The 27,753-nt window shown below is 37.6% G+C and overlaps 2 protein-coding genes and 1 long non-coding RNA gene across 4 annotated transcripts; 1 reads left to right on the top strand and 2 right to left on the bottom strand.

The window, feature by feature from the left end:
- The first annotated feature begins 3,404 nt into the window (after positions 1-3,404).
- On the top strand, positions 3,405-7,212 carry LOC141609507 (uncharacterized). Its single transcript, XR_012527448.1, has 4 exons — positions 3,405-3,806; positions 5,643-5,852; positions 6,708-6,800; positions 6,876-7,212. It is a non-coding gene; the product is annotated as an uncharacterized LOC141609507 (long non-coding RNA).
- Positions 7,213-13,403: 6,191 nt separating this feature from the next.
- Positions 13,404-15,782, bottom strand: LOC141608814 (receptor-like protein EIX2). Its single transcript, XM_074428159.1, has one exon. It carries the CDS (start codon positions 15,780-15,782, stop codon positions 13,404-13,406), a length of 2,379 nt encoding a protein of 792 aa, XP_074284260.1.
- A 1,814-nt stretch (positions 15,783-17,596) lies between these two features.
- Positions 17,597-27,657, bottom strand: LOC141606795 (putative prolyl 4-hydroxylase 12). 2 transcript variants are annotated; one of them, XM_074426101.1, is made up of 7 exons: positions 27,330-27,657; positions 25,374-25,498; positions 25,183-25,240; positions 25,014-25,091; positions 18,509-18,566; positions 18,243-18,415; positions 17,597-18,122 (listed from the first exon to the last, which is right to left on the bottom strand). In XM_074426101.1, exons 2-7 carry the CDS (start codon positions 25,388-25,390, stop codon positions 17,754-17,756), a joined length of 753 nt encoding a protein of 250 aa, XP_074282202.1. In that variant the 5' UTR covers positions 25,391-25,498; positions 27,330-27,657; the 3' UTR covers positions 17,597-17,753. The 2 variants fall into 2 exon arrangements, with proteins under 2 accessions (XP_074282202.1, XP_074282201.1); XM_074426100.1 differs by having other exon boundaries at positions 25,379-25,498.
- Between the last annotated feature and the right edge of the window lie 96 nt (positions 27,658-27,753).

Below are 27,753 nucleotides of genomic sequence, written 5' to 3'. Positions count from 1 at the left end.
CTCTCACGTGTCAATGACTTGACCAATGAACTTGTTAATGCTAAGAACATCACTGAAAAATGGGAAGGAAGTCAAACCGTGTTAAACTTCCTCACGAATCAAACCGATAAATGTGATAAAACTGCTGGTTTGGGGTTCAAATGGAACAGTCAGACTGACTGTTGCGTCCAGAAGCCTAAAAACGATTTTAGAGGAAGGAAGTATGTAGGTCTTCCCGAATATATCATTTGCAATTATTGTGGTGACAATGGTCATGTTTTTAATGGATGCACGAAACGATTTGATGACATTGACAAGAACACCAAAGCATTAAAAGAAATGAGCATTAAGAAAGACACCACAAGTTATGTTGATCACAAAAAGGGACCCAAATTCATTTGGGTTCCTAAACTCAAAAACTAATCTTGTGTAGGGCTTGGTGAGAGGCGGCCGCAATTGGTACTTGGATAGTGGATGCTCTCGTCACATGACGGGTGATAGAAGCCAATTCCTCTCACTTAAAGCGTATGACGGTGGCACGGTAAGGTTTGGTGACAACAAGAAAGGTGAAGTAATTGGTATTGGAAAGGTTGGTAAGTCATCATTACTTTGTGTCTACAATGTGCGGCTTGTTAAAGGTTTGAAACATAATCTCCTTAGCATCTCTCAACTTTGTGATAAGGGTAATTTTGTTGAATTTCGTGCCAATATGTGTCGAATTTTTGATGCCACTACTAATGAACTAATACTCGAAGGAAGACGTGTCAAAGATGTTTACCTAACTAATTTGAACACTCTATCCGGTCACACTATGTCTTGCATGAGTGTAATGAACAATGATCCTTGGTTATGGCATAAAAGGTTTGGACATGTTAGTACAAAAACTCTTAACACCCTTAAAAGACTTGACTTAGTTGAAGGCATTCCTAATATGAAATTTGACTTTGATAAAATTTGTGATGAATGTGCTAGAGGAAAACATGTTAGAAGTTCCTTTAAATCCAAAAAAATTTTGAGTACATCTCAACCTTTGCAACTTTTACATATCGACTTATGTGGACCAATGAGAACTAGAAGTAGAGGTGGTAGTCGTTATGTGTGTGTCATTGTTGATGATTACTCTAGGTTCGTTTGGGCACTCTTCCTAAGCTCTAAGGATGAGACATTTGATGAGTTTCTAATTTGGTTAAGAAAGATTCAAAACAAACTTGATTTAAAACTTGTTTCAATGAGAACCGATCACGGAACCGAAATCGAAAACTCATCATTTGGTGCTTATTGTGATGACAATGGTGTAGACCATAACTTCTCGGCTCCTAGAACCCCACAACAAAATGGTGTGGTTGAAAGGATGAATAGAACCCTTGAAGGAATGGCTAGAACAATGTTATTAACTAGTAAGTTGCCTAAGAACTTTTGGGCCGAAGCGGTAAATACCGCTTGCTACATTCATAATCGTGTCATGATAAGGAGTATTCTAAATAAAACTCCATATGAATTGCTACGTGGTAGAAAACCCAATATTTCATATTTTAGATGTTTTGGAAGCAAATGTTTTGTTCATAACAATGGTAAAAATAATTTGGGTAAGTTCGATCCACGTAGTGATGAAGGAGTATTTATTGGGTACTCCGATCATAGCAAGGCCTATAAAGTTTACAATAAACGAACCTTGTTAATTGAAGAAAGCATCCATGTCATTTTTGATGAATCTAGTGTGCTTGGACAGGTACAAAACATGGATGATGATGATGAGGATGAGGATGATGAGTTTGAGATTGGTCTTGTTCGAAAGGACTTTATATTCACGGATGAAGAAACTCCCAGCACTGAATTGCAACAGACACAGAGACTGTCACCTTCAAAGGAGAGCAGCAACTCAGGGGGGAACACGTAGCACCTCTGCTACTGTTTCTTCTCTGGAAGCAATGAACCAACGATCGTTGCATCCACCTCGAATGAAGAAACCCAAAACAGTGAGGATGAAGAACCTTCCAGGCCAATAGAAACAGATCATCGTGGATCGATGATCTTTGTTGAGGGGGAACAAGAAACCATTGTTCCAAAGAAGTGGAAACATCAAAGCTCTCATCCACTCACTAATCTCACAAGTGATCTCAACTCGGGAATTCGAACAAGATCATCCGTCAACAATCTCGCTCATCTCAATGAGTATTGTGCCCACAATGCCTTCCTATCTCAAATTGAGCCTTCAAATGTAACAGTCGCCTTGACTAATGCAGATTGGTTGCTTGCTATGCAAGAAGAGCTCAATCAATTCAAATGAAACGAGGTATGGCACTTAGTCCCTAGACCGCCTAATCGTACCGTCATTGGTACTAGGTGGGTCTTTCGCAATAAGCTTGATGATTCGGGAGAAATTGTAAGGAACAAGACTAGACTAGTGGTGCAAGGTTATAACCAACAAGAGGGTATTGATTACGATGAAACCTATGCACCGGTAGCTAGACTTGAGGCCATACGATTACTTATAGCTTTTGCGGCTCACAAAGGCATTAAACTCTTCCAAATGGATGTCAAAACCGCTTTCTTAAATGGATATTTGGAAGAAGATGTCTTTGTAGAGCAACCACCGGGTTTTGAGAACAATGATTTGCCTAACCATGTTTTCAAATTAGACAAAGCTCTTTATGGTTTAAAACAAGCACCTAGGTGTTGGTATGATAGATTGTCTAAATTTCTTATTGAAAATGGTTTTAAAAGAGGCTCCGTTGACAAAACATTGTTCTTGAAGCAACATGATCAGACGAAGTTGTTGGTTGTACAAGTATATGTTGATGACATTATATTTGGTGCAACAAATGAACTCCTTTACTTATATTTTTCGGAACTAATGAAATCGGAGTTTGAAATGAGCATGATGGGTGAGCTAGGATTTTTCCTTGGGCTCCAAATTAAGCAATCAAAGGATGGAATCATGATCCATCAACAAAAGTATATTAAGGAAATGCTTAAGAAATTTGGGATGACTAATGGTAAGCCTCATGATACACCGATGGTAGCCGGGTCCAAATTGGACAAAGATGAACTCGGTAAGAATGTTAGTGATAAGGTGTATAGAGGTATGATAGGCTCACTTCTCTACTTGACCGCAAGTCGTCCCGACATTCTCTTTAGTGTTTGTTTATGTGCTAGATTCCAAGCAAATCCGAAAGAATCACACTTTAAAGCCGTTAACACTACTACAAATTTAGGCAAAGATGACGCTATTTTAAGAACGGTTGGACACGGAACCGTCTTCTACTATCCATATAGTTTTGGCGCCATTGATCGTCATATAGATATCACGGTTAATACTGTGAACCGTCCTTATTGTATAAATATTAAGGACGGTTGGTCAAAGCAACCGTCTTAGTATAAAAACGAGGATGGTTCAAATAGACAACCTCTCTCTTGTGTTTAATAAAGAAGACGGTTCCAACATCAACCGTCCTCTTTCTAACACATTACATCATCAAGCCCCCAAATATTTTCATCTCTAATTAAATTTCACATTCTTGCTCCTCCACCCTAACATACTCCGTGCCTAACCCACCACCATCAACAACCACGCCCTAAGCCATCACCATCAACCACCACGCGATCATTCCATCTCCGTCAGCCACCTTCCACCGTTTTCCCTATGTTGTTTTATCCCAACCACCCGAACCTATTCGCCCTAACCCTAACCCATTCACACTAACGCCAATCACCAGGCACCAATCGAACACTTTCTTTCACCACCATGAACACGCCACTGCTGGTCATCCACGCCGCTTGTTATACACGTCGTCGGTTGTCGTAGCGTCCCGCCTCTCTTTTTATTGGTACCACTTCTACTTTGGCTATATTTATATTGTTATTTGTATAAATGTTGAGTAATTTGTTTTGTGATATAAAGTTTATAAAGTTGTTAGTGTAAATACGCTGTAATTTGTGTTGGATTCTATTTGCTAGTGTTTGATTGTGGTCAATTTAGGGAAATTATATCATTTGTTTGAAGGTTAATGGTAGTCAATTATGCGTTGTTATGTGTGTTGACATGCCTCTGCTGTTTTGGGTTCATATTAATTTGAGTCGAATTGGTTAATAGCCAAGTTACAGTTCAACAGAAGAAATATAATTGTGCTCTACTACAAATTAAGACTTATAGAATGGTAGGGAACGGAAGCGTCTTCTATTTTCTATCGAGTATGCTTGAATGTGATCGTATGTAGTAAGAAGACCATGAACACGAGTGTAAAACTACAATGATTGAGACTTGTGAGTCGTTGTTTGTAGTTTGAGACCATCATGAACTATGCATAAAGTTGGATATTAGTGCCCCAGTTAAGCACCAATATATACCATGAAAAAATGTAGGAATAGAAGCTGATATCAAATTATTAGGCGCATCAATAGAAGGGACAATATCTCTACTGAAATTTAGCCTTACCCTAACTGTGTGAACTCTTGCATAACTGCTGCAATTTCCCTATCAAGCTGCATAACATGGATTGATTGCTAAAATAGAACATTAGATATATTAGTGCATCACAACATACATAAGCTTAAGTGGTTTAGTACCAACCTTTTTAAAGGTAAGTTAGAGACTATTAAAGAAGTGGCTACAAGCACCATCACAATACTTTAAAGCTATACTTATTCAAGAGACAGTGAAGAATAGACAATTTCAATAATAGTTTTCATAGTATAAGCGAAGACATGAAGTCTTGTGCAACTATAAAAGCTAGAAATCAACCAACAGGCAAGAAAACAACTTCTTACAGGAAAAAGTTGAGGCCTTGGGATATTCAAGTCAAACAACCCAACAAGATCACCATGAATGCAATTATGCAAATACATGGCTATATGTCGACTGAAAAACCAGAGAAAATAAGTTCTAATAATACAAAAAGAAAATGACATTATTGGCTACACCTTGTACAATTTGATAGATAATAGTACACGCTCAAGACCATCTTACATAAACTATAGCTTAAGGTCGTCTTATATAAACTATAGTATGCCAGAATGTGATGTTGATACTGCTCATGAACAAGTATTCCAGAATGTGATCTCGAGATTGATTGTTGTAACATGGTCTCGGTCATGACATATATCATGTTGAACATGATTACATTACCTGTTAAAAGTTTATAATTCAGTCGTATCACCCAAGTGTTGGATGTTGAACAGGTCTCGAGTTCCAATTATTTGCTGATTAAATTTTATTTTAATCTTGCTGTCACATGAGTGATCTTTTGTATTCTGATTATGGGAAAGGTGGAATACTGCTGGCCGATGAAAAGTCTCATAGTCTCATTTTTCTATGCGTTCATAGTGGGAAAGAAGTTATCTGAACTGATAAGCGAGTAGTCAGACGCCTGGAACAGAGGCTACAGAGCAGAATCGCTGGCGCAATCTGAGCTAACACAGGCTGTTATAGAGTTGATTTAGTTATGACTATAACTTTTACAAGCATTTATGGTCATTGGTGTAGCGGTGCCTCGTGTAAAGACTGTAAATATGCTTGTCATGAGGTGACAAGAGAAGATATATTGTATAGTAACACAATAAGTAGACGTAGTTTTAAAATATCATTTATGTTTTATCTGGACAAAACGTTAATGTGTTTCAATTTCTTTAACTTGCTGATTATATGTTTATTTTGACTCGTGCAGGGGGCATTTGCAGTTAAAAGGGAACGTGAAAATTGGTGTCTTAGTAAGGCAGGAGAGTTCTGGAGAAAGTGAAAGACTAAGTTAGTCCGTGAGTGGTTATACGATGAGGAGACGAGGCCTATCCAGAGGACAAAACCGAGCTTGTGGCAGCAGATAACTCAAGATGAGTGGAACGCATTTGTGGCCCCACATACTACCGATGCATTTAAGGTAATTTTAATGACTTAACAAGCTTAAATAAATTTTGTCCCAGTTCAAGTTTATATGCTGTGAGACGGTTACTTAAGGTATAAAATGATGTTTAGAGGCTGCAAATTGATGTTCTATATTGTCAGACGTTTTTCTGTGATGTAAACTGAGCTTTGGAGGCTACGGATGTTTTGATGTTGTCAGACGGTTTTTTGGTGAATATAAAAATTGATGCTGTCAGACAGTTTGTTATGATGTAAATCGATGTTTTGAATTTAATGTTTAGAGGCGCTGTTGATTTAATCCAAATATGTTACTTCCAGCACAAGTACTAATTACTCCTGTCATCGCAAGCAAGTTTTTAGATCCTAGAATTAGTAGCAGATTATATCAAAATTTGATGGCTGATTAGAGTTAGCATCCCGAATTACTTTAGTATGTCATATGCAAATATTGATGATCATTAGGAATGGCCTTTTCTACACTTTATAACTTATAATGGTTTTCCATTTCTGTTAAATAAATTTACAGTATTAAGGTGTTAAAGTCGACCTTTTGAACTAGCGACAGAGAGTAAAACTTCATACTAATTTACTTCTTTGGGCTTAGATATCTCTTGAAAGCAACAAAAATAACAAGTAAATAAATTGCTTGTTTTTCTTATATGCACCTGTAATCCTTAGGGGGGTTAAATTGATCATCAAGCAGTAAGGAAAGGATATTTAACAAATGCTGAATCAATGGCCCCCTGTAGTTTTTTCTGATGTGAATTGATGGTTAGAGGCTATAATAGATGACTCTATGCTATCACTACCTGTCAGACAATTGTTTTTTTGCTGTAAACTTCTGTTTTGGGCTAAAAACTCATATTTACAGGCAACTAGTGAGAAAAACAAGAAGAATGAGGTCAAGAAGAAATCAAAATACCATGGTTCTCGAGGAGGATATCGAGGAATTGAGAAGAACGTTGTAAGTTAATATTTTTTATTGTTCAAGTCTTTTGCCTTCACAGTTATTTAATATTTTAGCTAATGCTTTTTTTAGAAAGGGAACTTTGTTGCAAAGGGATGTCCATTGGAGAAACATGATCGATATTTAACCTGGCTAAGCGCTCACAAGTCTATGAATGGAGATATGACAGATTACATATGCATTGCGGTTTACGACGACGGTATTTGAAGATAATGTTTAAAGTATTAGCTTAGACAGCTTAAGTAACGCTGTGTGGATGGAAGAACTTGTGTTGGTGATTGAGTTGAACGATCAATTGTCGATAGTTTGTATTTTGCCGGGTGAAACTTATTCCATTTTGTTTGGTTGGATTTAGACTGTAAATGTAAAACTGGCTTGATTTATGAAATCTACAACGATTTTTCAGCTATACGACTATTATCGTATGGGGCATGAATGAAACGATTTTATTTCAAAAATCTAGTGGTAAAAGACCACGAATTTGTGCCAAAACTGTGCTGGATATATTCATAAATTCGCGCTAAATTGATTTTAAACAAATGTAAAGATGACGGTTCCTTAACAAAGCGTGGTGAAAATAGCGCAAAAATAAGGTGTGCCATGTATACACAACAAGACGGTTCATGACAGGAACCGTCCTCTTATGTTTTTGAAAAGAAGACGGTTCAAGACCACAACCGTCCTCTTATTAAATGTAAAAGAGGACGGTTTGACTTTACGACAACCGTGCTCTTAGGCAACGAGGACGGGTGAAATAAGGACGGTTTGTTTTACATTTAAGGACGGTTTTTGACCGTCCTCTTTGGCCATTTTTGTAGTAGTGTAAACGAATTCTTCGGTATTTGATTGGAACACAAAATCTTTACTTATGGTATCCCTTATATTGTCCTTTTGATCTCATAGGCTATTCGGATGCGGACTATGCGGGATGCACGGTGGATAGAAAGAGTACCTCCGGAATTGCAACGTTCTTGGGTCCTTGCTTGACTTCTTGGGGCTCAAAGAAACAAAACACAGTAGCTCTTTCTACGGCCGAAAGTGAGTACGTTAGTGCGGCACATTGTTGTTCTCAACTCCTTTGGGTAAAACAACAACTCTTGGATTTTGGTATTATTTTTGACTCCATTCCCTTAATGTGTGATAATACGAGTGCAATAAATATTTCCAAAAATCCTATTCAGCACTCTAAAACCAAACATATTGATATTCGTCACCATTTCATTCGTGATCATGTGGAAAAAGGACATATTAAACTTATATTTTGTAAAACCGAAAATCAAATTGCCGATATTTTTACTAAGCCACTTGCAAGAGAACATTTTGAGAAATTTAGACTAGAAATTGGGTTAATTAATAGCTCGTGATTTTTAGTGTGAGTTTTACAAAATTCCTTAATTGATTAAATTAAAATTGGATATATGTTATTAAGTGTTCTAAGTGCATTGACATCATGTTTAGACCAAAAATTGACACCGTATTTGTGAGTCGGTAATCACTCAACCTCATATCTAAATTCACGTTTATTATATGCTACCTTGCGTTTCTATTTCGAGTGATTAAATATGTTTAGTTGGGCCAACCACCTCACATACCACATTAAATGGGCCATTAACTACCTCAACCCAAAACCTATGCCTACCCGTCCAAACATCCTAATCCACTAACCTTTCATCTCCAAATCCACAAAACTCCCTCATCTCACCTACCTATTAACCCACCATGGTCAAAACATCTTTCAATACCCACATACCCATCAAACCAACAAACTTGACCTCACCACCTGTCACATCACACCCACCGACATCAACAACACCAACAATGACCTCAACCAAAACCTCCTACGCATTCCCTCCTCATACCTCAAACACGACTCATTCAACAAACCCAGATCCACCAAACCCTCAACCATCACCGAATCCCACTGATCCTCCATCATCCGACGACATCTCTATCTCCACTATGGTAGGACGACGCACACGAGGTGGTCGAAAGAAAAGTTCCACTGTTCCGAGCTCTTCCTCTGAACCGGTTACGGTAGTTGTTGAAGATGTTGAAGAAGAAACCGAGTTTGATTTGAATGAGAATCCCTCTAAGTCCGGCGAGTCTGACCCGACTCCGGCGAAAAAGAACCTCAAAAGAAAAGAAAAAGCCTCTTCATCCCAATTACCCCCAATTTCAGAAAATATCGAGCAGAGTAATGTCGATAACCCCACTGTTGATACTCCAATTGAAAATCCTAGTGAACCTCCCCAGAAAAAATCGAAACCTTTGAAGAAAAAGCTTGTATACCTTTCTCCCTCTGATCCGGTCTCCCTAACCTCGAAATGGGACTTGGCCATTGTTTGGGATCATCTTGAAAGTATTGACCTCCCTACCTCCATTTACAAAAATTGTGAGAGGTTGATGAATATCAAAGCAATCCACTCTCCTCGGGTGTACAACCAAACCTGGTTTGAGCCGCCTGCTTTTCATTCGGTCCGTGACATGATATTGGCTCAAGGTTGGGAAAAATTATTGGAAATTGTTGAGTCCTCCGCAGCGGGCTTATAGAATTAGGTGCATGAGACCGGCCCACAAGCAAGTGAGGTTCCATCCTAAAACCAATTGGTGATAGGAGGAGTAGCCCACTAACTTATAAGCTAGCCTCTTCACTATTATTCTACCGATGTGGGACAATATCCCTCACACACATATGGGAAGAGACCTCAACAGAAATGCGTCAACCGGTCTTTGTGAGCGAGGTAATTCAGTTCTTTGCTACTGTACGTATTGATAAATCTGGTGAATTTCTTACGGCTAAGGTAAACGGTAAGCCTCTTAAACTTTCTCAATCTGATTTTGCTACCGCCCTTGGTATCCCCACCGGAGGTTATGACAAACTCCCCTCCGAAACTTGGGTTGCTTTACCTTATGCCTCACCTCTTAATGTTGCTCAAACCGTGTGTCCTAAAGCCGCTTCTCCTGGTCCAATTAGCAATACCCAAATGCCACCTTCCCTTCGAATCATCTTCAATATGCTTTGTCGGTCTCTTTATCCCTCGGGTGATCGGGGAAAACTCACCATAGCCTCACAATATTTAATCTATCACATTGCTACCCACAAAAAGGTGAACCTAGTCGGGTTAATGTTTAAACGTTTTCAACTCATTTCGACCAAGCTTCGTCGACCTTCTTCTAGCATGATTCACTTACCCTATGGAATGTGGTTATCGGTTGTGCTCAAGGCACAAGGGGTTTTAGTGAATACTAACTTGGGTTCGTTGGATATGTGTGATGTTATGAGTGATGGGCAAATGGGGAAGATGCTTATTAAAATTGAGAATGATGAATTAATTTCGGTGAAAATTAAGAAGGATCCGGAGGTTGGGTCATCTAGTCAGGTGAATACGGGTAGTATGCGGGAAGTGCTTAATGTCGTGGCTGAGTTGGGTGCGTGGCTTAAGGAAGATGCTCGTCAAAAGGACTTGGCAATCTCGGCCCTTGCTTCTACTATGGACCTCATCCGTGGTGAGGTGGATATCATTTCCACCCTTGTGTCAACAAAAGAAGTTGGTGATGATGCTCATGTGGATGATGATCCTTTGGGTAGTGGCTCGGATGGTGAACAAGCCTCCTCCTCTTAGCCTTTCCCTTTCTTCTCGGCCCCTTTAACTTTTTCCCTTGCCTCTTCATTTTGTTCCACCCGTGTTGTGCCCTTCTAAAACAATATTTTCTTTGCTTGTTATTTTGACATTTGGTGGTGTATTTTAAACTATCTTTAGCCATGTTGAACTTTGATTAACTTATGTTTAATCTTTGTTTATGTTGACCTTGTTACCTTGTTACAATTACATGTGTCTTTTATTGTTTTCGTGTGAAATATCTGCACTCTAATGCTTTTGACATCCCTATCCGTTTGATGATGTCAAGAGGGGGAAAAGGTAAACTCATGCTTTGAATCTCTTTGCTTATTGATTAAACTAATGGCTTGTCTAACCTTCTTAGCTTGATTCTTGTTTTGGGGCAATGTAAAAGTGTCATGGTAATTTGATTCTAACTTTTGCCTTAGGTAAGGTAATATTGTCCCTTCTCTATCATTTGATCTTGCTTGCTTAAAATCTTGAATTAAGGTGTTTACATTGCTTAAACATTCGTTTGGGGCTTGTCATCATCAAAGGGGGAATTTGTTGGGTTCCTTATGTTGATGATAACATGCCCATTTGATTTGTGTTATCTTAGTTTACCTTTTCAGGATATATGATCATATCAAGCTTGAATTAAGAAGTGTTGAAGTTGTTAATCATCCCATTGTATTAAGTCAAGTGTCATCTAATGTACAAGTGAGAAAGTAGAGTATATTAGAGTAATAGAAACAGTCCAGACGACTGTTGCTTTTACAAGTAAACAGCTGCTTGGATTGTTGCCACAACTCGAGAAACTTGAAGTCCCTTTTTATCTTTCAAAAGCTTTCACGTGACTATTATTTTTCAAAGATAAAAATCAGATTTTTATTAAGGAGATGGTATTCAATAAAGAGTGGTTTGAATTATTATTATTTTCAAAATGTTTCCTCTTTATGCAAATCCAACCCTTTGGTTCTTTAAGAAAACAAAGAATGCTTTTTGTCATTTTAGTGTCAACTTGTCATCATGTGACTTGTCTTTTCTCTCTTTGTTTTCTGAATTTGCAAGAGCATTTAAGGATATCTTTCAAACCATCTTTCTCTATTCTTACCTTTGCAAAAGAGGCCTTTTTGGTGCAAGTTTTGGGTGGTTGTTATTGCCCTTCACATGTGAGGTCTTTGACTTTTCAAAACCCTAGCAACCCCTTCACTCACCTCCTCTATATAAACCGTGCCTCTCCTTCATAAATCCCCAAGACTTTTCTGAAATAATTCTTTCATCTTTGCAAATTGTTTTTAAAGCATAAAAATCGTGTTTATTTGCAAAAACCTTTAAAAGTCTTCAAGTTACTACAGTCGTGGCTACTGTTGCTTTTCTATACTAAACTCTCTTGCTTAAGAATTGTTGATCTTGTAAAAGTTGTCCATCTCTATTCTTTGCTAAGAATATGTTAGTGGAAACTTGATCCCATAACATTCTAAGTGTGTTAGTAGAGTTTAGGACGGAGTAGTCTTAACTCTTGACAACCGGAGTAGGTTGTGAGTTGACACCCGGAGTAGGTTGTGAGTTGGCAACCGGAGTAGGTTGCGAGTTAGCTTGTCATAAGAACGGAGTAGTTCTTGTACTAGCTTTACAACCGGAGTAGGTTGGTGTCTTTTATTACAAGGGTCTTTTAGTTGTCGGAGTAGATCACTAAAAGAAAGTAATAAAAAGGTAGATTGGACGTAGGCACTTGAGTATTTGCCGAACCAATTCAAAAATCTCGTCTTCATTGTTTTTTTTACTTTATTTCCGCTGCAATTTACTTTGTTTGTTTTGCTTTGCTTTGCTTAACCTTAGAAGAAGTGATTAAATCATCATATGTCGCATTTGGTCTGCAGTCATATTCCACAAACTGAGACAAATAGATACAGTCAGAACGAATGTTGCTTTCATACTTCAGCAAACATTCATCGTGATACTTGTTTAGTCTTTCAATATTATCCAAAGTATCTCCTAATCTCTTTTGTCCTCGTAACTCACTTTAATTAAATAAAGTTGGAGTTATAAATTTTTAAAAGGGTACCTAATTCACCCCCTCCCCCTCTTAGGTACTTGAATCCATAAACTCAACAAACAACAACATCGACGTGAATTTGATAGCGACGATTAGCAATGATAATGACTTTGACTTAAATTATGCCATGATTGATGCCTTATGTTTAAGGTTCCGTCCTCGACGTAAATTTGATTAAACAGAATAACATATACAGAGTAGACGACTGACTACTTGTGCAACCTTTGCCTCAATGGATTGGAGTTAAATAAAACCTAACTCCTAAATCAATCAAACTAATCTTGGAAATTTCAAGCTGATTTTCAATTGTACAGCTCCAGTAGATAATTGATTGCATTTTGTTACTAATTTGGTGTACGGATTTTAATTCAATTCAAATTTAGGAGATGATAATCTACACTAATCTATTATCAAATCAAACAAATCTTATTTCAGTCAAAATTCGGGTTTGAAATAGTAAAACTGCATTGAGAAAATTGTGTGTTGCGAAAATAAACATCAATATTTGCTCCTTTTTTATGTGATAGAAATGCATTCATATAAATTTTATAATTTAATTGTACGATTGTTGACGTAATACTAGTATAATAAGGTTTGCAAGTCCTACGGAGTACTAATACTAGTGCGTGCATAATCCAGAATTTGGTATTTGAAACAGCTTCGAGGAAAATGAAATTATATACTACTGCGTGGATAATCCAGCCTGATTCTAACAGTGGCAATTACACCAGGAAAATTAAACTTATCAAACTCACTCAGCTTTTATGTGCCCGATTAACATGCTGACGAACTCCATAAACAATAACACCAATATCGACATTCATTTATCAAGATTATTTAACTTCTCAAACTCACTCATGCTTTTATAATACTACATGACAAATTCCCCTACTGTGAAAGTCAATTACTTGTAAACATCACTACATTAACAAATTAACCATCTCATTTCCTCTTGATCCTCCTAGCTTTGGCCACCCTCACATACAACCAGTTATAACCATCTTCGACACGTCGGAAAACTGCATGCCTCCACCTCCTATTCACCACCAAACCCCCAACAACACCCCAGAAACCAGTAGCAAAACCTGACATCACAACCAGGCCGAACCCCATTTTCTCGAACTTCTCCTTATTATCGCCTTTGTCTTTATTGCTCCTACCCTTATCTTGCTCATCCTCTTTGCTTTTACATTTCTTAGGCAGAAAATCACCATAAAGATAAGGATTACCGGCATATATTGAGGCTTGATCAGACAACGTTTGTAACTGATTGCCAGTCGGGATTTGACCTGATAAATTGTTGTAGGACAAGTTAAGGTGGCTCAAGCTGTATAGTTCACCCATGCTTGTTGGGATACTACCCCCGAGTTTATTGTTTGATAAGTCTAGTGCGAACAATGACTTCAAACCCCCAATATTCTCAGGTATCGTTCCAGATAACTGATTATACGACAAGTTGAGACTTATCAAGGCAGAGAGCTTTGTCATACGATCAGGAATGCTACCCGACAAGTTATTGTAGGAAACGTCTATATCCACCAAGTATTTCAGATTGCTCGTATATTCTCTCTCTATACCTTGAATTACCTCACTAACACCAGTTGTATCGAAATGCTTATCAAAATACTGTGATGTTATGGGAATAGTCATGGCTGTAAGGTTACTTAAACAACCAGGAATGGATCCCGTAAATTGGTTATGTCCAAAATCCATGAGCTGAAGCTTAGGCAATGAACAAATCTGCCTAGAAATAGTGCCACTAAAATTGTTATCTCGGAGCCTAAGTATTTTAACTTCCCTTAATTTTTCGGCACTAAACCAACTTAGCATTTTGCCCGAGAGCTGATTTCCACCAATGTCTAAAACTGTGAGATTTTTGAGGTCAGTCAAGCACGAAGGGATCTCTCCGCTCAACTTATTGTCATTCAAATGCAAATAAAATGTATTGCCCAATGTCTCGAGCTCGTTCGAATCTTTATTATTAAAGCAGGGAATATGTCCTTTTAGCTTATTGTGCGAGAGACGTAGAAAGTAAAGAGTTGAAATATTAGCCCAACAATTTGGAATTACTCCGGATAAGCTATTATTATGAATATCCAAACCAATCAACGACTTAAGTTTGCACAAAGAATTCGGGATTGGACCACTAATTTGATTACTTGAAAGGAAGAGCATTTTCAAATTAGGCACTCTATGATCTAAACCTTCTAGAAGTGACCCATAGATGAAATTATTTGAGAGATCTATAAAGGTAGCATTTCGATATACTTCTGTTTTACTACTATTTAGCAAAAACAATTCCCCTGACAGATAGTTATTAGAGAGAATGATTATGGAGAAATTAATGGGAAAAATAGGAGAGCCACTAAGATTGTTGTTAGAAAGATCCACCGAGTCAAGTTGTTGCATTGTATGAAACCATCTAGGCATAAGCCCCGAGATATTTGCATTAGACAAAATGAGATCATATAGATTCTTTTGAGTTTGAAGCCATGGAGGAAATTGTCCATTTATTTTGCAGTTATCGGCATAGAATTCCAGAAGTTGAAAAGGAGGCACCCAATCAGAAGACAGGTTGAGTGTTAGCATCGTATCATATATGTCTAAATATGTCAAGCTTGAGAGGTTCGCTAAATGGGGTTCCGACAAAACTGTACCTTCCAATGGATTGTAGCTAATAACTAAACTTTGCAACTTGGACAGTTTACCTATTGATGTTGGTATTTTACCACTCAACTGATTATAATAAAGATCTAGTGTTTTCAAATTTATTAGATTCCCTAAAGACGCTGGAATCTCACCCGATAACATGTTACTATTAAGATCAAGGAATTCTAAGTTTGTGAGGTTACCTAATTCATAAGGAACTAATCCACCGAGACAAGCAAATGAGAGATTGAGATACCTGAGTTGCTTCATCGAACCCATGAATATCGGAATTGAGCTATAATTGAAATAATTGTTGCTTAGGTCTAAGCTCTCCAGTTGTGTCAGCTCAAGCAAATACACCATGGATTCAAGCGTTTCCATTCTAAGTAAGTTATTATATTCGTCTCCATTAAGATGGAGCTTGAGAATATGACCGGTTGTATTATCACAAACCACCCTTCTCCAATTGCAGCATTCCTCGCCTTCCCACGAAGATGATACATCTTTGTCGAAATAGGTGATATTTTGCATGAAGTTGAGCAACGCCGCTCTTTCATGAGGTTTACATCTTAAGATTGAGTTATTTGCTGAGTTTCCATTGCAACTACACCATCTTGTATTCAAAAAGATGAATGTGGAAATTAGTAGGCAAGTTATTGACTGAGTTTCCATTGTTAATGCTATATAAGTTTGTGGAAAACACAAGTTAATAGATACCTTACAATCTTACATATATAATGTACATGTTAATGTCATGAGTTGGAGATCGACAAGGCATATAGTGCCACTAATTTGGTTTCCTCTTAACTTGAGTATTTTTAATGCCCTAAACAGTAAACTGTTTTCCACCAATGTCTACAACTTTCAAATTTGTGATTTCTCCGCTCAACAATGTTGTCGTTTAACTGCAAATAAAATTCAGCGTCCATCCCATAATTATCGGAACCTTTTGTTATTAAAGCAGGAATACGTCCTTTGAGCTTGTTGTAAGAAAAGCGTAGAAATGGAAGAGTTGAAATATTGGTCAACAATTTGGAATTACATCTTATACTAAAATCGTAACGTATATTTTTGCCGAGTGTTAAGTGTATTAGGGCAGAGTACGGATCGGGTATTTGATCCAAAGTGCTAGTTCGGATCGGATATCCATATTAGAAATCCTAAAGTAAGATATCCAATATCCAAACCAATTGTCTCGGATATCCAATGTTCGGGTATCCAAAATAATCGGATCGGATGCGGATATCCATCGGATATCCATACTTTTGAATTTACTTTAAAATTAAGTTTGAAACACGTTCATAGTTTTACATAATGATTTTCCTTCGTATTCTTTTTCCAATGTTCTCGCTATAAAATTTAAGTACCACCTAGATATTTCTCTAATATTTTAAACATTAATTAAGTTGGTGTATCAAATAAAATTTTATTTTCTCGAAATTATACTAGAAAACTATAGTTTCGAATCAGATCGGATATCCAAATGTTTTAATTCTAATATCCATATCCAAACCAAAACCAAAGATTTCGGATCAGATATCCAAACCAAACTTAACTTTTGAATCGGATATCCAAAAAAACGAATCGGATTCGGATCGGATATCGAATAAGTTTGGATAATTGGATTTTTTGCCCAGCCCTAAAGTGTATGGCTAATGAATAGAAATGAAACTATTTACACAAATATTTACATCTACTCCATAAGGCATCATTTTTTTTTTTGACAAATGCAAATATAGTGCGCATTGATGCAATGCATTATTCTTACCTCTTGTCCTTGTGTCCACTGTCCACTGTCCCTCGCTCCCTTAATGACTCGTGAGTGGAAATGTTAGCGAGTGAATGACTGACTTTACTTCAAATATACTCATCCTATTCAGCCTATAGTTCCCTTTTCTCTAATATATGTGAGGAGTATTATAATGAAAGGGGAACTATAGGCTGAATAGGAGGGAGTATGAATGATGACAACATATTGAGCGTAGCATGTACGTGGCAAATGGGCCAACGGATCTGATTCAGGTCAGGTCAATTCGGGCCTGTCGTTTGTATATTCCATTATACAAACGGCTTCTCTAATAATGTGATGGTCGGATTCAGGTCAGGTCAATTCGGACCTGGTAAGTGTGTTTAAAATAAGTTGGGATAAAACGGTTCCACACAAATCATATTTGCTTCTAATAATGTGATGGTCTGATGGTGGGATGGATGACTCGACTGGTATAAGGTCGTTACCAGGATATCGACAATCAAAATAAACGAGAAAATTAAGGAAATCAGGAGTGTGGTGGGAAGAAGTGGCTGTGGAAAGTGAAAATGAGGAATAAGAGTCATCCATCTCTCCCAAGACAGTAGAGTATCCCACTTCCCTAAATTTCCGTTACCGCGATAACAATTATCCTCATCTCACACAGCTAGCTCTCTAATGAGTTTGATGAAACAAAACACCATACTTGCTATGCAAGCAGCATGGGAACGAAATCAAAGAAAGAAGAATAAAAAGATGAAATAATGAGAGAACTGATAACAAAATGTCGGGGATCAGCTAGCTAACCGAGTAAACAATGGCATAATACGGTAAGGTGCTAAATCATGTGTGAACCAAGGATCGCTATGTAACTATCCGCTAGTGAGTGGTTTGGATCAGCAGACTTTACAGCTCTTTCGACATGTCCCGTAATAATCAGGAGACCCAACCATGAATACTGCATTTCTTTGGCATTCCCCTAATGCAGCCCATTTTGGGCAGCTTTCGTCTTCATCCGTGCAGTCACTGTTTTCGTGATCAGTTGGAGCAGTAATCCCACTGACTGCTCTCAGGTAAAATATTTTGACAGCAGACCACATTCCGCCTTCAGTCACCGGGTTTCTCTCGTGGAGGCTCCTTTTGTCAGGAGATGCATTTGGGTGGACATTGAAGAAGAGAATAGCATTTCCTTTAACGGGTTTCAGTAAATTGTTACGGCTAACAGAGTAAGGCCACAACTTGCTCTTCAGTCCTGAGGTTTTGATCTGCATTATTGCACAAAAGACGACTGAAGATGACTAATGTAAAACAAATAAATTGGACAAGCTTCTCATATTGTGGAGTGCAGGGTAGCAAGCGGACAGTGCAAAAAGATTTATTCTCACCTGAGATTCTGGGAAGGAAATATCACCACCCCGAGAAGTGTTTGAAAGACTCAAGATTACAGTCGCCATCAAAGGTTCATTAAGTTGCCATGCCGATTTGTTGCCATAATAGTCGTACTTCTCATTTGTCTGCTCATTGGCATAATGCAGGATTTGTAGAGGCCTGCTATTGCCTGTCAAAGTAGCATACAAAACATGATCATCATAGAAAGATGAATAAGATAACCGAGTTTTAAAGTCAAAACACTGGATTGAAGAAAGTATACCTAAAGGAAGAAGTGTCCAAGCTGAAATCTTTTCCTCTACTCGTGCTACTATTTCATCCTAACAGCAAGAAATATGAAAGAATGAAAGATCATTCATCAGAACAAACAGAATCATATTTGCTGAATTTTGGTATCGGAATTCAGAAACATCATCGAGGAAAATAAAAGTGTATATTACTGCGTGCACATTCCAACCCAACTCTAAACAGTAGCAAATACACCCGGAAAATGGGTTGATTGGGTTGGGGTACAAGTCTGATCAGTTATCCATGTAAAAGGTTGATAACTCTTTATTTTACTCGTTTTTTAACCCACATTTTATCTCTCATTCATCCGAATTAATAACCCGAGTTAGCCTAATTCACCCTTTTTTGTCTTATATAGCACATTACCCATTTAGTTTTAAATGTTGCTATTCTATATTACTTTTTGGAATTTGGTATTGATCTCGTGTTTTCTTTTGTGTAATTGTAGGTATCAAACGGAGCGGAAACTGTAATAATCTAAGTGGATCAACTAAAACTAATTTAAGTAGATCAATTGGGATCAAGTGGATCATGTGAATGCAGGCCTCGGCAATGCTTCACGTGGACTTGGACACAAATAAAGGAAACAAGCCCACTTGTGTCCTCTTGATTAATTTTTCATCAAAAGCAAGTATGCAGCAACATTGTCCAGGGGATTGAAAAACCCTCATTTTTTGTCTTTGGTTCGGGGCAGCTGAGAGACGGGAAAACAGTAGGGAGTAGTTCTAGTATTTTAGATCTTGTTCCTTAAAAATTCCAATCTTTCCTTCATTAGTCTTAGATCAAGCTAGCTTATCCTTCAAGTTACAATAATTGTATGAAGATTTACTTTCTCATTCCCTTCAATAAAAGTTTGGTATAATTTCTTTATCTCTTCTCTTTCTTATTGTTATTTTCATAATTGTTATGTTTTAATTAGTTTAATTTCTTTAATTAGTTAAAACTTTAGTCTTTATTAGTCTTAGCATGCTTAGTGTTAATTTATTCTCATTAGATTAGTTAAAGTTTCAAGCTTTATCACTTTACTTTGTTTAATATCATGTCTAGAGTAGTTATTTATGTATCTTGTGTTGGCTTAAGTATGATTAGTGAGTAGTAATTTTAGCTAGGACTCGGTTTGACCCGACATGAGTAATTTCACTAATTGATTCTCATAAAGGCTAATTGTTTGGGGAATTTGGTGAGGGTAGTTTAGAGGAATGACATGGTTTAAGGATTGATTTTTGGGTAGTGTCGACTTGTAACCCTTGTCCACCAACGAGAGTTGGTTAGGTTGTAATTTGGATACCCGAAAATTGGTCTTATCACTAACCTAGGTTGAGACCGAAAGGGAGAACCAAGGGAGGGTACCTCTAGACTAGCGTTTGAAATCGACCCTCGAGAGAGGGAGTGGGATGACCCGGATTACGATGAGTACTTAATGACCTTGACCGATTTCTTGACCTCCTTGGAAAAGTGCACATTTTTGGGGTTGTCGAGTGTTGAGTTAAGGATTCCGACCTTCGAACCCGAGAGGGGGGTTGGTGGGTAGTGCTAGTGTCCTATTTCGAACCCGAGAGGGGGGTCTTAGGCGAATTAGAGTCATCTCCTCCTCACCTAGCTACCCTTATGATTAGCCTAGAGATTTAATTAAGCGAAGTTATGAATTGTTTTGGGAAGAACCGAGTTCTAGTCCTTTTATTCATTTGATTTACAACTTTATTCCTCTCTTACTCATTTATCATCTTTTGTTAATTTGCATTTTATTTTATTTAGTTTAGTTGTTTAGTTTAAAACCTCATCCAAACTCAATTTATTCGACTTAGCTAAGCACAAGAATTTAGACAATTAGTAATCACCCTTGCTCCTTGTGGTTCGACCTCGACTACCCTTTACTAGTTGAGAATTTGTTTGATCGGGTACGACGACCTCTACCCCGCTATCAAAATGGCGCCGTTGCCGGGGAGCAATGGATCGATATTAGTTGTTTTGTTCTAGTTTAGACTAAGTCTTTGTATTATTTGCATCTCCCTCATATCCAAATGTAGCATACTAGTTTTTGCATTTAGATTATTTTGTAATTTATTTAGTATTAATCATCATTTAATTTGCATTCATGTAGGTTGCATTAGATTTTAAAATTTGTTACATATTGTCACATGTAGTTGCATCCATTTAAAAAAAAAAAAAAAAAAAAATTGAAAAAAATGAAAAGCTAAAAAATACGTCCTTTTATTTTGAATAAAAGTGCCTCTTAACCACACTTTATCCGTCATTGGATGTTGTAAATAATAAGTGTGGGGAGGAGGTTCAAAAAAAAAAAAAAAAACACAAAAACAAGTTCTTTACTTTTTCGAAAACTCAAAAACAACAAAAATATGTTATTTCATTTCAAAAACAAATTTAAAAATCCAAAAATATGTTATTTATTTTTCCTATTCTCTCCCTATGCTTTTGTCCATTGAGGACAATGTACATTTCAAGTGTGGGGAGGGAAATATCCACTCTTGTGAATATTTGTATATATTTGTAAATGCTTGTAAATTTAAGAAAATTCAAAAAATGCCTAAAATTGAAAAATTTCGAAAAATTACAAAAATATTTGCATTGTATATATTTGTTTTGGCTAACAAAGTGACATAGGTACGTTGACATTCCGTGGCAAAAAGGAGACTAGAAGACCATTTGGTATACACGTTCTTATCTCTTTCTCCTTTTTCATTCTCTCTCTTTTTATATTGTTGTATAATATGGAGGAGGATGGGTTTTTGTGCCTTGGATGTTCCTTTGGGGAACTATTGGATTATTGGTGATTGATGTGCTGTTAGGTTTAGTTGACTTGTTGCATGTTTCTACCCTTGTTGTGTTCAATTCTTGCATGCATATGTTCTTGTATATACTTGTTTTTCAATTTGAAATCTTGCACCCGTTTGTAAATAAATGTTTTGCATGAACATGGTCTAGGAAGGGAACCGTGATGAGTTTTTGTGCCCAATTGTGCCTTTCCCCTCCCCGTGACTCGCACCCGTGACCTCTTAGTTAGCCAAAGGAAGCGGGCGTGACCACTGAGTTCGGACCGACCTTGTGAGACCTAAGGCCGTAGGCTAGACCTAAGGCTCGACTTAGCTACTCAAAGGTAAGGGTAGAGCCTCCTAGGGTGGGTACATTCATGCCCCGCCCTCATCTAGGTTTGAGAGTAGGCCTCCTCGCGAGGCGTGTCAAATCAAGACGCATAAGTGTGTCATTTTGTCCTTAGACCATGAAATTGCATTACATTTTGCGCACGTGATATGAAGGAAAATCTGTTTGTATTAACCTCACATAGCCGAATAGCCTTGTTTTGTCCCTTGCATTATCTCCCTTTTTGTTTCACCCCCTTTGAGCCTTAGCCTATTCATTTGGCAAACCCACTTAAAATAGCTACATTCCCATAACCACCCTTCCTTAATCAAGAATTGGTCGGTTTTTGTAGTTGTGTTGTAGGAGGTGATTTGGGTCGTGATGGTGGATGGCTTGCACGTCCACTTGGGTCGGAATTCGGTGTACATTTGGCATTGTATATAAATAAGAGGTTTTGAAAAAGAAATGAAAAGCAAAATAGAAAAGTGAAAAAGTAATGAAAAATCCAAAAAATGAGTTATTTGTGTTGTATAAATTTGTTGTGAAGAGAAGAAAAAGGCAAGCAACACCCCTCCTCATCATTAAACGGGGTAGAAAAAGCCGTTGCTAAATAAAAGGGCAATTTGATGTTTTTCCAAAATGAGTCGGGTTTACACAATTTTTGCATAACTTGGGAAACCGGGTTTTTGTTAGGGTGTAGACGTTACCATTTGTTGAAATAAGAGGAGTACTTTTGAATTTTTCCAATTTGAGTTGGGTTTATGCAATTTTTGCATGGTTTGGGTGATCCTCGCTATGTTAGGGCATAGACGTGTCTCATGTGTTGCAATAAGAAATGGGTTTTTGATGTGTCGGCAATTCTTGAGTTGAACTCCACATATCCAAACGGTGCTTGCACCAATCCCGTTTTGACCTACTCCCTAGCCCCGTTACAACCCTTGCTTCATATCGTGTGCACTTTACTTTTGTTTGCATTTCGTTGGACATAGGACGATTTTACACATTAGATTGCGGGCACGTTTTCGCTAGTCGAGTTAGGAGAGTGATTTTGGTTACTTTTTGCACAAAAATCACCTTGTTCTTTCATTGAGTGACGAGTGAAAACCGCGAGGATGTCGTTGCCTAGGTCCCCTTAGTCATGGGCCGGTGGTTGAATCTCGTAACGGTTCGGTAATTCTCTTCGGACTCGCCTACTTCCCCTTTCCCCGCTCTTGAATGTGTTTCTTGAGTATTGGTCACACTAAGGTTGCTTGAGCCATGCTTAGGGGGTTGGCACCTCCGTTGGAACTTCTGAGACGGTACTCCCGACCAAGACCATGTTTTGTTGCTTGAAAATCCGGCCACTTAGATGAGGAAAGTGGACCATTTTTGTTAGATGCATTCTATTATTTGCTTATGTACTTACATGTTTGATGCATTGCCAGTTTTGTGCAAGACCTTACTTGCCTTGCGAATTTTGCTTTTCCCTCATAAGTAAAATTACGTGAGTTGAAAGGGCGTTGAGTGCGCTAATACTCATTCGGATATTATAGTAGAATAATTAAGTTATGCTTATATTGTGCATTCACTTGGGGATTGGAGTCCTCACTTTTGTTGCATTTTGATCATACTTGAGCTTACTCGAGGACGAGTAAGAGATAAGTGTAGGGAGATTTGATAACTCTTTATTTTACTCGTTTTTTAACCCACATTTTATCTCTCATTCATCCGAATTAATAACCCGAGTTAGCCTAATTCACCCTTTTTTGTCTTATATAGCACATTACCCATTTAGTTTTAAATGTTGCTATTCTATATTACTTTTTGGAATTTGGTATTGATCTCGTGTTTTCTTTTGTGTAATTGTAGGTATCAAACGGAGCGGAAACTGTAATAATCTAAGTGGATCAACTAAAACTAATTTAAGTAGATCAATTGGGATCAAGTGGATCATGTGAATGCAGGCCTCGGCAATGCTTCACGTGGACTTGGACACAAATAAAGGAAACAAGCCCACTTGTGTCCTCTTGATTAATTTTTCATCAAAAGCAAGTATGCAGCAACATTGTCCAGGGGATTGAAAAACCCTCATTTTTTGTCTTTGGTTCGGGGCAGCTGAGAGACGGGAAAACAGTAGGGAGTAGTTCTAGTATTTTAGATCTTGTTCCTTAAAAATTCCAATCTTTCCTTCATTAGTCTTAGATCAAGCTAGCTTATCCTTCAAGTTACAATAATTGTATGAAGATTTACTTTCTCATTCCCTTCAATAAAAGTTTGGTATAATTTCTTTATCTCTTCTCTTTCTTATTGTTATTTTCATTATTGTTATGTTTTAATTAGTTTAATTTCTTTAATTAGTTAAAACTTTAGTCTTTATTAGTCTTAGCATGCTTAGTGTTAATTTATTCTCATTAGATTAGTTAAAGTTTCAAGCTTTATCACTTTACTTTGTTTAATATCATGTCTAGAGTAGTTATTTATGTATCTTGTGTTGGCTTAAGTATGATTAGTGAGTAGTAATTTTAGCTAGGATTCGGTTTGACCCGACATGAGTAATTTCACTAATTGATTCTCATAAAGGCTAATTGTTTGGGGAATTTGGTGAGGGTAGTTTAGAGGAATGACATGGTTTAAGGATTGATTTTTGGGTAGTGTCGACTTGTAACCCTTGTCCACCAACGAGAGTTGGTTAGGTTGTAATTTGGATACCCGAAAATTGGTCTTATCACTAACCTAGGTTGAGACCGAAAGGGAGAACCAAGGGAGGGTACCTCTAGACTAGCGTTTGAAATCGACCCTCGAGAGAGGGAGTGGGATGACCCGGATTACGATGAGTACTTAATGACCTTGACCGATTTCTTGACCTCCTTGGAAAAGTGCACATTTTTGGGGTTGTCGAGTGTTGAGTTAAGGATTCCGACCTTCGAACCCGAGAGGGGGGTTGGTGGGTAGTGCTAGTGTCCTATTTCGAACCCGAGAGGGGGGTCTTAGGCGAATTAGAGTCATCTCCTCCTCACCTAGCTACCCTTATGATTAGCCTAGAGATTTAATTAAGCGAAGTTATGAATTGTTTTGGGAAGAACCGAGTTCTAGTCCTTTTATTCATTTGATTTACAACTTTATTCCTCTCTTACTCATTTATCATCTTTTGTTAATTTGCATTTTATTTTATTTAGTTTAGTTGTTTAGTTTAAAACCTCATCCAAACTCAATTTATTCGACTTAGCTAAGCACAAGAATTTAGACAATTAGTAATCACCCTTGCTCCTTGTGGTTCGACCTCGACTACCCTTTACTAGTTGAGAATTTGTTTGATCGGGTACGACGACCTCTACCCCGCTATCAAAGGTTAAAGACAAACGATGTACATTACATTGCATTTCCGAAACAAGAGAACTTACTTTCACATCCACATCAGCTAATGATCTTGCAGTCCGCCCTTGGGCATCACTGACTACGAAATTAGTCTTTCCACTTGCCTGAAAAATGTGACGTGATAGAGAACACATTAAAGACATCCGACTCAAGCGAATCTCGTTCATATTGGAATAATGGACACAGAATGATTACCAAAGAGATAAGATGGTCACAGTCCTCGTCAGATAAAAAACCTCTGTAAACAAAGACCCTGTCACAATGAATAAATGTCAGTCATTGGCTAGCATATTTACTAGTTTACAATGCTGTGTAGCGCAGCATTAGTTCACTACAGATTAGAAGGATCTTGTAGAGAGTTATTAACAAAGTTATCGTCAAAATACCTGACCTTGGCTGCCATGATAGTTGGATTACCCTCGATGGGTTTACTCTGTCAGACTTAATCGAGCTGCCTGACTTTACAAGAACTTCTTGGTTTCCATATGTATTCCTCAATTCCTTTCGACTACTGCACAACAATAGAAATCGACTGTAATGATCATTCTGATAGTGATACATTTACATTGTAAAAATTGCAAGCAGCAACTATAAGCATGACCAACAACATCATCACTGAGGTGCCTCTGAGACAGCAGTCTACGGTGGGATGAGGACATCTAATATACGCAGCCTTACCCCTATGCTAAAAACAAAAAGGAGGATGCGTGTGGTGGATACCTACCAATCAAATTTGTGAAAAGAATTTCTTAGACTGCAATTTCACTATATAAGAAACGCGTCGAATTTCCTACTGGTATTTGCTTTATTCCAAAAACCCCAAAAAGTAGTTGGTCTTTGGCCCATGCAGCAACAACAGCTCTACCACAATGCCTCCAAGTCTCCGGCAATAGCAAGGTTTCTTGCCCTTGTGATAAGAACACAAAAACACCGTTTCTTGAAGACACAATGAAACTTGCATCGAGACTGCATGAATGAAAAAGACGTAGAAGTAGATTGGTATGTCATTTTTCTCAATTACACTCCTCATCTCTGAACTAGAAAACAGAACTTGTCCCCCTTTTTCATCCATTTCATTAAGCTCTCGTCTATCTTTTAGATTGACTGCTACATGTTATATGACAAAAATCGCCCAAGAAATCAGATACAAAAGATGGGCGACATCTGCCTCTGCTGATAGCCAAAGACTTCTCCAACTAGACCAAACAGGAACTAGAAGAAGATAGTTCAAACAATGTTTTTAGTAAAATTCATCCTATATACACTTCCCAAGCCCAATACAGTAAAAAGGGCAGCCCGGTGCACGATGGCATCCCCGCAAGGCGAGGGTCCGGGGAAGGGTCCCACCACAAGGGTGTAATTGGGGCAAGCCTTCCCTTGCCATTTTGGCAAGAGGCCGCTCCAAGGACTTGAACCCGTGACCTCACGGTCACAAAGCAACACCTTAACAGAATTTGATAAATTTTATAAGTTCAAGCCTCCCATGAACCAACAAAATTCCTGGAAAAGCAATTGCTTTTATTACTAGTGTCATCAGCGCAATGTACACGGAAAGAGAACGCTAGAGAATACTACAAGGGCCGCCTAAGAACCTTCGTAAGGAAATGTAAGGCACCATGAAACTAGGAAAGTCCAGGAACAATTAAAAACCTGGACATTCAGGTATGTAATCGAAAAACCAGTGTCGATCATTGCTCACAAACAACTCTAGTCGAAATAGGCATTCCGATTACTCTATTAAAGCACTATTGGACAATCAAACATTCAGTCAAGATGATAAAACCAATTTGCATCATTTTCTAACAATCAAAGTTTTGATAAAACCAATTATTCAACTTTAACATAACATCAGTAGGTCTTGCTTAAGACGGATTATCCGTTTTATCTAAGAATTTGTGAAACGAACATACAAATTACACAATAATTTAATAAAACAAAACCAATAATGTTATGTTAGATAACAAAGACATCAATCAATAATCAATAATCAATCGATCAATAAGCTAATTACAAAATCAGAATAAAAAGAAACTAACAAATAAATTAGTTAAATTAGTTCTACATAATTTATACAGTAAGTAATACTTGATTGAATACCCAGATCAAAAACAGTATATCACAAAAACCCACATCTGAATAATCAATTAAAATCATATTAAAAACAGCTGGTCTCTCTTAAGACGCGAAGATTAAAACGGGTCAAATATCACCCCACACGCATACAAGAACATTCTGCTTTTATCTCATCTATTCTATTTGACCCGTTTTAAGTTCAAGACGGATATATCCGCCTTAAACAAGAATTTGTGTATAAAAATTGGGAACAAAAGAAATTAGCTTACATTTGAGCAGAAGAGCAAGAGAAATGAATCATGAAAGACAAAAAGAGAAGTCTTGGGATTGGTGACATGATCTCCATCAAAGATGGAAGAATTGATGTAAGGAGTGAAAGAATAATGGTAGATTAGTGGGAAATAGACTGGGAATTAAAATGGGGTTTTATTGATTTTATTGAAGGTTTAATGTATCCGGTTAATCGTGCAAATTCTATGAATTGATCAACTGAGAATACAATTTGAGCATAGGTTGACAAAGATAGTGTGGATTACTGGATTGTGGAATGGTAATTGCCTAATTGGGATGGTAAAGGTAAATATTCCCGTCCGAATCTCTGAAAGCTTCGATACGGTTTCCTATATATTTAGACACGATTCCAAGAATCCTGAAATTACTTTTGGTTTAGAATGGAGTGTGTTTTTAATTTTC

Source organism: Silene latifolia, chromosome 10 (genome assembly GCF_048544455.1).
Source record: "Silene latifolia isolate original U9 population chromosome 10, ASM4854445v1, whole genome shotgun sequence".
Classification (NCBI taxonomy): domain Eukaryota; kingdom Viridiplantae; phylum Streptophyta; class Magnoliopsida; order Caryophyllales; family Caryophyllaceae; genus Silene; species Silene latifolia.
The sequence above is the reverse complement of the archived record's forward strand: the minus strand, read 5'-3'. Positions and strand labels throughout refer to the sequence as shown.

What these genes read in the sequence shown, in the direction of transcription:
- LOC141608814 (XM_074428159.1), bottom strand. Translation starts at nt 15,782, where the DNA reads ATGGAAACTCAGTCAATAACTTGCCTACTAATTTCCACATTCATCTTT.
- LOC141606795 (XM_074426100.1), bottom strand. Translation starts at nt 27,406, where the DNA reads ATGGAGATCATGTCACCAATCCCAAGACTTCTCTTTTTGTCTTTCATG. An exon ending in TCTTGCTCTTCTGCTCAAAT is followed by an intron (nt 25,499 to 27,329) that starts GTAAGCTAATTT and finishes ATTGTTGTGCAG; the next exon opens with TAGTCGAAAGGAATTGAGGA. An exon ending in TAGCTGATGTGGATGTGAAA is followed by an intron (nt 18,567 to 25,013) that starts GTAAGTTCTCTT and finishes TCTTGCTGTTAG; the next exon opens with GATGAAATAGTAGCACGAGT.